We start from the raw sequence: 10,428 nt of genomic DNA, 5'->3' as shown, positions 1-10,428 counted from the left end.
CTTTGCATGACTATACAGAGCTAGAAGTATTAAAATACTTCACAGCCATCAATTAATTGTCAGAACAGACTCTCCACGCGGACCATGCTTAATGCAGCGCTACTATCGCTGTTTTAAACTAAGGTATTTTTGCTCATCATTTTATGCCGAGCCATCACAAACAACAAATTATGAAGCCTTCCATTATGCTTCCAGTTAAAGCTGACAACATGTTTCCGAACGATAATTGACGCCTTCCTTGAAGTTTTTCATGATCCCACTCACCTTGTGCGCTCTCTACACGGTTTACTCAGTTCGGATTTAGGCAGCACTCATCTACAGAACTGGCACTGCTCCGACAAAAAGAATTCATTCTCACGAACATCGAGAACAAAATTATCACTTTATGAATATTTGTAGACTTCTCAAAACCCTTTGACAGAATAAATCATACTACCCTTCTCTTAAAACTTTCTGCATACGGTATCAGGGATAAAATGCTTAATTTAATTTCCAATTACCTCAGTAACCGCGAACAGTTTGTCACTGTTGATAATTTTCACTCTGCTTACAGGCCTCTTAAACATGGAGTTCCCCAGGGAAGCTTACTGGGTCCGCTGCTATTCAATATATATTAACGATCTAATAAATTTAGATAAAGAAGTTGAATATGTAATGTATGCAGACGGCACCACTTTCTTTTTAACTGGCTCAGACGTAAATGGCTTAGTGGCAAAAGGAAATGAAGTCTTGGATAAACTGCATCTGTGGTCTATCAAAAATTCTTTCTTAGTTAACTCAAGTAAAACAAAAGCTGTATTTTTCAGAGCCAAAAACACGAATTATAACATAGAAAATCTTCTGAGATTGGGGGTGAATGACATAGAAATAACTAAGGTAGTCAAATCCCTGGGTGTTTACTTTAATGAATGCATGCTGTGGGATGCTCATATTGAGCATCTACAGACCAAGTTGTCTCGTACTGTCGGAATTCTTAGAAAACTGCAATATATGCTACCTGAGAGAACCAAGCTTCTTTTGTATATCGCACTGTTCGAATCCAATATAAGATATTGTAACTTAATCTGGGGCAGCACTACAGCCACGAATAGAAACAAGCTGTTAACAGTACAAAAAACCGCGGTTAAAGCAATAGCAAATGTGCCTTCTTTTTCGTCTTCTGGGCCTTTATACTCAAAAGATAATATAATTAAAGTTTCCTCGTTTTATGATTTTCGCCTCCTCCAACTGTACAAGTCCTTGTCCGAACGTTGAATGTCGTTCTTAGAAGAAACTATCAATTTACGCGAAAATACACACTCCCATCTAACTCGCCATCATGAAGTTTGGTATGTTCCATGTCCTCGCACTAATTACGGATTTCAGACACTAAATTACGCCTTACCTACTTTGCTTAATCAATTTCGCCTACCCAGCTCTTCCGTTCGTTTACCTTCGAACCAACAGATGAAAACTTTATTTTTATAATATTTGCTAGCCTTGCCTTTGCGATGCCTTGATTTCTCTTTGTGTTGGAATGTGTTTGCTTTCAAATGCCTTTTCTTTTTGTATGTCATGTAAGACATATTATGTTCATCGCTTTTCCGGTTGCGGATAAACCGTACATTCTTATTTTTTCGATTTCTTTTTTGTTACGTTCACATTGTGAATTAAGTGCTTTGTATGTTTGTATGTATGCTTTACACGCTTTCATTATCCCTGCCGCCGATGTAGTTTGGGGGAAGGGAACGTTGTCAAGCCGCAATATTGCGGCTTTTTTTCCATCCTCCTCAGCCATGTGATTTTCTTTACATGTCTGGAATAAAGTTGACTTGACTTGACTTGACGGTCTGACATGTGCGAGAGCGCACATTTGTGCTTTCATGGAGCCCCTACATCAGTATGTGTTAATGACATGCGCCGGTGTGTGTGTTCAAGACATGAATATCACGTGCATCTACTCACCGCGCTGCGAGTGCCAGCCAGTGTGTGTGTGTCTAGACACCACCCATGAAACTGATTGTATTATGCCATCACCATCCTTCATTCGCACTTTCCCTTTCCTCCCCTTCCCTTTCCTCAGTGTGGACTAGCAGGCCAGGGTCATGTTACCACAGGCCGACCTCTCCTCCTTTCCTCTTATTAGAATTCCTCTCTCTCTCTCCCACTCCCCTGTAGCTGAGAACGCATTCCTTCTCGAGTTACGCTTTCAGGTGGGATCCACTCTAATTATCTAAATAAAACAGGCACAAATCGGCTTGAATGGACGCGTACAAATAGGAAAGACAGAAGAACCCCTACGCAATATTTGCGCGATACCGGGCGTCGCTGTCGCGGCGTGCATGAGGCCGTACGTCGTTGTGGGGACTGTGTCCCGATGCGGGTCTGCCGGAACGACTCCGTGGGCCGGTTGTGTATCGCGGGCCGGATTTGGGAGACCCTTTGTCTAATGCGCCGGCAGGACTGCTGTACATCATATACACTGTTGCATTTTCAATAAAGACCGCTGAATTTTGAGAAAAATTTTGAAAACATGTTGCCACCGATTTTGGCACCTTACTTTATCTATTTACAAAACAAAAGAAGAGTCGAGACCACCATGGGTCGAATTTATTTAAATTTGTATCATTTTTTTGCGCGCTTCAGTCTGTCTTGGATTCGAACTTTGAGGAGCTCCAAATAATGAATATAAAAAAATTTCTCGCAATATCCGTGAGCAACTGCATGGAGTAAAGTGTAATTGTGTACACACCTGTTCTGTGAGTATTGTCGCTGTCCCAGTCGTGTTTGCCTCTCAATCTCATTCTCACCGGTGTGTGCGTTGTGTGTATCTTGTAGCGGTTGTCGGGACCACTGATCTCCCCGCGTTCTTATCTGCAGGCGTTGCACCCTTCGAATCCCAACCACTTCTCGCTACACCTGCGTCAGCTCTCACAATTTCCCAAGTGTAGCACAGAGTATATAAAGCACGCCGAACAACCAAGCTGAAAACTGCCAAGGCATTTTCACACCATCACTGGTACTCTGTCAGCTGGAATCGTACTAAGATGAAACAGGCTGTGCTTCTTTGCTTCCTGGCCGGCGTTGTTTTCGGTAAGCTGCCCTGTTTGTTTGTAGTTTTGCCTTCCATGACGTCGTTTTTTATTTAAATGGTTTTAGCTGGCACTGTAAAGAAGATATTTAACTAGAACAGTTCCAGAAAGCCAAAGGGTTTACGACATTCCTTAGAAGCTAGTTCCGTCACCTATGACCTATTGTTATATACTTCTCTCAATCGTGAATAATGCGATTCGAACACTAAGCTGTCTAATTAGCCTGCGTCATCTCTGCCTTGTAGGCTTCAGAACGCCTTCACATTTTACCCCATAAGTCAGTTTCAGTGATGTGATTCACCAATGCTTGATCGTACTAGTAAACCACGCCGGATGCGCCATTTTCTGGTTTAAAGAATATTAGATGTTCTTATTTATAAACTATAATAGGATGTGCTCAGCGGAACTCTGTAGAACGAGAATGAAAAAAATCACATCGAGTAAATAATTAAACGCGCGCGCGAAAGACAGATAGCTCTTTAATTGAATACAGAGATTTTAGCCGGCGTTTATATTCGCTGACATGCTACTCTGCGTAGGAGAGGAAATAGTGGAGTAAAGATGGAAGAAGGGTGAAAAGAAAACGCGTTGTAAAGAAGATCACTTAATGAACAACGCTGGCGATGTTGGTTGCAGTGTTTTTCCCCTTGTGACTACTTTTTTACTGTTTTTTATTTTTTGATGCATTGCATTGAGAGGCAGTGCTGACACGTTCTAAAAGGCATGAACGTCACGCCCATAATCGTTATATGAGTGCTTAAACTCGCCTTCCTTTCTCTGCAACGAGACAGAGGCCGACATCTCAGAATCATGTGCTTAGGATTGAAAAATACAAAAACGACCAAAATTCCTTTATTTAAAAAATCACGCACTCTAGTCTTTATGCAAAATAAACGAAACTTTCACACTTTCAAACGAATAGCAAGGATTAATGAGAAAGTAATGTAAAATTGTGCACCGAAAGTTGCAGGGATTTACCAAACTGCTGCAGGGATAAGATGGCGAAAACCAAGATATCTGTGTTTAAGTAAGCGGACCCCCGCTTACGGCTTTAAGCATCACGTCGTTTATTCTTTAGTGGACAAAAAACGGCACAGAAACCTTTGCGGTTTGCGGTTAGTTTCACGTGTCCAAGTTAAAGGTTCGTACAAGGTCACAACAAGTTACATTCGGCCCGAAGGAATTCGCCTTTAATAATGTGAAAAAGAACATGCCTTGCACAAAATGTTTTTATTCGAGTCCTGCAATGTGCAACCGTTCAAAAATTTCTTGACAACTCCCGGAAGAAAGCTTCAAGTTTGTTAAGGTAGGGTTTGATGCATCATTTTCGCGCACCGTGAGCAAAAAGAGCTGATCAGGTCAAACATAATTGCGCTTTTGTAAAGACGGGACAAAACAGGGACGACACAAACTCTCATGCGCACGAGAGTTTGTGTCGTCCCTGTTTTGTCCCTTCTTTTCAAAAGCGCAGTTATGTTTGGCCATGTTAACTACCATCTAGCCTAATTTGAAACCGTCTTAAAGCTGATCAGGCCCCGGAATTCACTTTCGGTTTCGTCCCCATGTTCAAGGCGCTGAATATGCTTCGGACGCTTCGTGGTTTGGTCACCGCTCTTTTCTGAGGCAAATATGAACTACTGCGTTCCTCAGAAAGAAATGAAGGATGTTTCTCCTGGATAAACGGCTGGCTTGCACGCGCTCAAATTTGTACAAAGGTTACCTCTTTTTTACGAATAAATTAATAGCACGACCTTGTTACATTCCATCTCGCATCGACCATTATAACGAGGTTGGTATTCCTGCTTGCCAAACCAGCCATTTTTACAATTCACCCACCCCGAGTACGCCAGCTTTTTGGAATCACCTGCTGTGATCTGTCACTGTCCCAAACGTAAAAAATTGCAACATAGGCATTTTTTTACGTCTTTCTAAATTAATTTCTTGATGAGCACATCTTTTTAAAACGGTTGTTCTTCTCTAGGCGCATGTTAATACTTTTGAGCATACATTTCCTGGTGTTTTTTTTTTATGTTTTCACAAGTTTTCGTTATGCCTTCTGTGCTTCTCCGGTTTTTTTGGGGGGTCCTCCGTGCTGTTTGATGTAAATTTGTTTTAAAATTTTGGTGTAATCTATTTTTTCTTTCAGCCTCATCTATATTTTGTTTTGCATATATTTACTGCTCTGTTTTTGTGGTCCTCCTTCGGTACTGTAACCCACACCCCTCTCAAGTGCCCTCGGCCCTAAGGGTACTAAAATCAGCAATATGGTAGAGCTCCTAGCTAGCGCTGCTGAACCTTGCGGCCTATTGAGAACTGAATTGGCAAAGTGACATTTTTTTTATATAACTGATTGCACAAATAATGCACTAGGTTTCCTAGAGTATTGAGGTTCTAGGCGTAGCAGGAGGCGGCAGGAAGTTAGGTGGGCGGATCAGATCAACATTGTTGTGGGGATACCGTGGCCGCAGCTGCCTAAGGGCAGGGTTCAATGGAAAGACATGGGAAAGGCCTTTTACCCTGCAGTGGGCGTAGTCTAGATGATGATGACCAAAACCCACACACAACAAAAGCAGAGGCTTCTCGAAACACCTCGTAACGTTTCTTAAAGAGGCATTTTAGTTTCAAACAATGCTCGTCTATGGAAACGACAAGAATTTAGAGTGTTTTTAGGTGAAAAAAAAGCACGATTATTTTAGGAATGTAAAACTAAAATCACTTCATTTCAGCGGATTCAAATATAATAGAGGCTGGGGTTTTTCAGTGGTTACCGACGTGCTTGGCGTGACAGGCTGGAAAGTTGTTCGAAATTGGCATCTTCGCAGCAATGCGACCCCATCGGAAGATGTAGGGCTAGAAACCAGTGCGTCCACATGCGAGTATGCGTTGCGCTGCAGCAAAGTAGTTTAGCGCTACACTGCGCAGATAGAGAGGTGCACAAATTGGACCTCTGCTGCAGCCGTTAATTTTTTAAAGAAAACTAGTATCCGTTAGTGTCTTGTCATGGGCTGGCAAAACAACTTAACTAGACCGCTGTTCCGGGTTCCTGCCAACGACTGCTGTTGGATGGTCGGCAGAGTTTTATACCGTGTCCGGGAGCAGGCGTCATTCAGGTGGAGAGATCAGATTAGGAAGTCAGCGGGGATAAGGTGGGCGTTGCCAGCACAGGACAGGGTTCATTAAAAGGATGTGGTAGGAGCCGCTCTCTTTCCGGGGATGTAGTGAGGCTGCTGCTGATGATGATTATAATTATTATGACTTCTCTCATTCTGTAAGAATTGCTGAGAAATCGACAACCTACGCGGCAACGTTAAACCAAAAAAAGAGACGCTTTCACAAGAGCTTTATTTACCAGATGTGCATTGTATGGTCGCCACCAGAACGACGTAAGCAGTCGGTGCGAGACACAAAATGAAAAGTGCTACTCGCTGATGGTACAGCTGTTTGCGAAAGTGTCTTTTCCGAGCCGGGATTGTCACTTACAACGAGGACTTTAATTTTGATCAAAACACCCAAGTAATCCTCCAAGCCATTGTTCAAAACAAAACGGACCTCCAAATGCCACCTGAAGTTTCAGCGCACACAAGCCATCGGTCCAGACGAGACAAGCATTCTTCAGATTTCTCTGAACCCGACGCGGAGGCTCTGCGGTCAAAGAGTTCGTTTGCTGAGCCTGAGGACGCGAGGTCCAATAGCGGCCGTAGAGGCCGCTTGTAGACCAAGGTGAAATGAAAAAAGGACAGTCATGTGGTAGTCGGTGTGAATTTATTGCAACCAGGTGGTCTGAAATAATCCGCAGCAGTTCGTAATGGCTGCGCTTTTTCTCTTCCTTCTCTCCCCCATTCCTGCAGTGAAGGCGATGCCTCCACAATGCAGTGGAGGCGTCTATTGTTAGTTACGGAGCCCTTGCTTGTTTCACAACCAATTAATTTTCTATTTTTATAGTGAGAACATTTTATGGCTCTGTTGCATCAGCAAAAAGTATCCGCAAAACTGTATGCATGCTTACGTCGTTTTCTGACGATAAATGTGGGAAAGTGTGATTGTGATGAGGTTTGGTTGATGAGGTGTATTAGTTATGAGGTGTAAAATTTTGGATGATGAGGTGTATTAGTTAATTAATTAAACGGGTGAAAACGCGAAAAAACACACTTTGACATCAAAATAGACATGGACGCCGATATACTATATAGACGTCGAAACAGCCTCGGACGTCGTATAGCATGTCGACGTTTTGTTTTCGCATTGCTGCAGTGCTGGTCGCCGCAGTGATCTCGAAGTTTTTTTTTTCTTTCTGAACCACGCAACAGCTTACACGTGAAGTTTGTCAAAAGTACGCAGACGAAGTGGTCAACTTCTGAGCCCTCCAACGCGGCTCCTCCTGCACACTCAGAGACCCTGATCTAACGAAGGCTGGTGGAACTTAAGTCCTCTACCGTTCCAAGCTCAGGTCTGTAATATGTTCTGAAGAGCCCCGCTACACTACTTGGAAGCAAACCCTTTGGACTGTACATTTTTGACAGACTGTACGCTTGAAGAGGTTCGAAAAGAGCCCTGAGCCCTCAGAGCTGGGTCACTGCAGTATAGGAAGAGTTCCCAAAGGAAGTGCGAAATCCTGGTGTCAGGATTCATGCTGTTCAGGGTTCGCGTGCGATGAATAACGCTTCCACCCTCGGCGGCACACGCCACGAACGGCTCCAGTATCTTCTCCTCCCATATCGAAGAGCAGAACGACGAAAGACATCTATAAAGCCAACTTTCACGTGGTTCATTGATATAAGACCACATAATGAAATAATCACTCAAACATCCGCACATTCATTTATCCTCTTAAGTCGTGCGACCAGCAGCCAAGGGAAATTGAACGCACTCATGACAAAGGTATTTCGGCAATGTTACTAGCCTCAGTTGTGATGACGTCATCATGTGCGACATCTTACCAGGACAAAGTTTTCAGGGTAAAAGCCATACATATCGCTGTAAAATAAAACTAACATTCTCTTTCACATCCCGCAGCTACAGCAGCGGCAGAGTTCCGTGTCCGAAATGCGCATCGCAGCCTGAACTTCGAAGAGGGCTGCAGGCCTCCCCCTGTGAGCGGAATGTGCAGGGCGGACTTCGAGCGCTGGTACTTCGACGCGGCCGACGGCGTCTGCAAGCCCTTCGTCTACGGAGGGTGCGGTGGAAACGCCAACCGGTACGACACCGAGTGGGAGTGCCAGAAGGCCTGCATGCGTGAGTGTTTCTGCTTGCAGTTACTTGCACGACGAGCCCCAGCGAATGCGCACTCGTGAGAATTATCAAAGGGGACTAAGCTGGAGCATTGGCTTATTAATTACTTCGTAATTATATGTGACGGGCTTTCAGTTTTCTAAGTAGCTTTCCTCTTGGCCTAATATGTCCAGAAGTAAGCCTTATATTTAATAGAGAAATAACGAAAAGATTTGCAGTTTTGTACAAGAAATTTGCTCCCTGTCAATTTACTCACTACTGCAGACAGTGCGGCACATGGCGCCACACACATCGCAACTGGCGAGGAAGCACGCACCCATCGCGATAGAAGGTGATAGAATGTCATGTTTATTTCCAGCATCATTCCTGCCCAAATGACTAAACAAGCGCCCAATGCTTCAGCCGCTAACCAACAGCGAAAATGGTACGCGGCGTCACTTCAGCCAATGAGCAAGGAAGGGGAATGAAAAAAAAATGCATCGAATCGGTTTGACCATCATTATATATATGACCCATGAGCTTTTCCCGGCATACACAGCCGGCCTGACCAGCCCTTGCTTCACCCGCGCAAGAGCAATTATTGTTTAACCATGTGCGCGTGTCAGCCAATGTTGAGTGGAAGCCACGACTGCTACACTGGTTGACGCGTTAGGAAAAACGTAGTAGGCCTGTATTCAGTTCGGGTAAACGAGGATAACCACTTCGTGCATATCGCTCGAGATGTTCTGCGACGATGTGTAAAGGCACAGATCTCGTGGCATGACCAGGAATCCACGTACCGACGGACCAATCTGTGGGCCACGGTACTCGATGTGACCCAAATCACTCCTTTATTTCAAGGGCAAAAGCGCAAGAAAAACTTGTACGAAAGGAGAGGAGACGCAGGAGGATCGCTCGTCCTGTGTTTTCACTCCTTTCGTACAAGTTTTTCTTGCGCTTTTGCCCTTAAAATAAAGGAGTGATTTGGGTGACATTTGGGTCACATTTGGGTCACCACGTCTTCCGCACTGCTGCCCTTAAAATGCATGGCTAACTCGCCTTCCAAGCTGTAGCGTACACATGCTTAGAAAAATAAACAATATACCCCTCTTACTGCCGCTAGGCAGTAAGAATACTTGGCTTCTTGACACCGTTGTGATTTCTTGTACCCTGCGTTGCTCATCCCATACGCCAGTCTGGACCAACGTACCTTACATTGCCCGGTGGCAGTGCTGATCACACTCCTTTTTAATGGCCTCACACCTCCCAGCAGCGCCTGTATAGCTTCGACTAAACAAGAAAATCACCTTGCATTCATAATCCATGCCAGGAGCATTTTGAACGGGTCAACTCCGTTCTTTAATAAATGGATTCTTCATCTCTCAAAACAACCTTTGGCATTCCGCGTATAAGAGCAGAAAGAGACAATTTCAAACAGGACTGAATATTCATGTGTTATCCACGTGAATATTCACAATATTCACTTGTTACCAGCGAGAGTCAAGCTGGAAGCTAAGGATACCTGCGACACCCAGAATCGAAGTGAACATTAGAGCACGTTTGCGTTTTTTTTAACGCGTTCCTTCAAAACCCTAGCTTGTCGTGAATCATGATCCTTCGTGAAATATGTTTCGCCGCCTCCAGCACCAGGCTGTCCTGGCTACCACCCTTCCGGCTCCAAAACATGGAAAGGGGTTTCCACTATAAAAAAACAGCCCGACTTATATTGGCTGTGCTTCAGGCCAACGAGCGACTACCCAAGTGCTAGAGCGCTGCCCTTCCGGTGCACCTCGTCCGCATGACTTTATGCGACACGCATCTGCCGCTGCGTAACTGTAAAGCACGCGAGAATACTTTTTATTACGTCAGCGCCACTTGTGTTTTGCTCTGATCAAGGATTGCTCTGTACGCAGGCGGATCTGGCTGATGTACTTCGGCAGCAACATGGAACCTGGAGAAAAAAACACAAAGGAAGATTTTCAACAAAAATCACACCCACATGTATAAACGATTAAAATGAACAGGTTGCAAGCATGCAATGCTGTTGATTTGTGCACGTGAAGTGATCATTCCTGTGTGAACATGAAAAAGGCTTTAAGTATTAATAATCATTAAATAAAAAATCAGCCTCCCTATCGACGTTTCTCAT

General features: G+C 44.1%; 2 protein-coding genes across 2 annotated transcripts in view; one reads left to right on the top strand and one right to left on the bottom strand.

The window, feature by feature from the left end:
- The first annotated feature begins 2,983 nt into the window (after positions 1-2,983).
- Positions 2,984-10,341, top strand: LOC149327354 (PI-stichotoxin-Hcr2o-like). Its single transcript, XM_089562385.1, has 3 exons — positions 2,984-3,072; positions 8,085-8,303; positions 10,193-10,341. Exons 1-3 carry the CDS (start codon positions 3,027-3,029, stop codon positions 10,204-10,206), a joined length of 279 nt encoding a protein of 92 aa, XP_089418511.1. The 5' UTR covers positions 2,984-3,026; the 3' UTR covers positions 10,207-10,341.
- LOC149327351 (atlastin-1-like) overlaps positions 10,100-10,428 on the bottom strand; it is an 87,645-nt gene continuing 87,316 nt past the window's right edge. Inside the window, exon 9 of the mRNA XM_089562383.1 lies at positions 10,100-10,230. Within this exon, the coding sequence (XP_089418509.1) occupies positions 10,171-10,230 (60 nt within the window). The 3' untranslated portion in view covers positions 10,100-10,170. The remainder of the gene's footprint in view (positions 10,231-10,428) is intronic.

This window comes from Amblyomma mixtum, chromosome 10 (assembly GCF_055824585.1).
Source record: "Amblyomma mixtum isolate Tamu chromosome 10, ASM5582458v1, whole genome shotgun sequence".
Taxonomy (NCBI): Eukaryota; Metazoa; Arthropoda; class Arachnida; order Ixodida; family Ixodidae; genus Amblyomma; species Amblyomma mixtum.
This window is presented reverse-complemented; position numbering and strand designations above follow the sequence as displayed.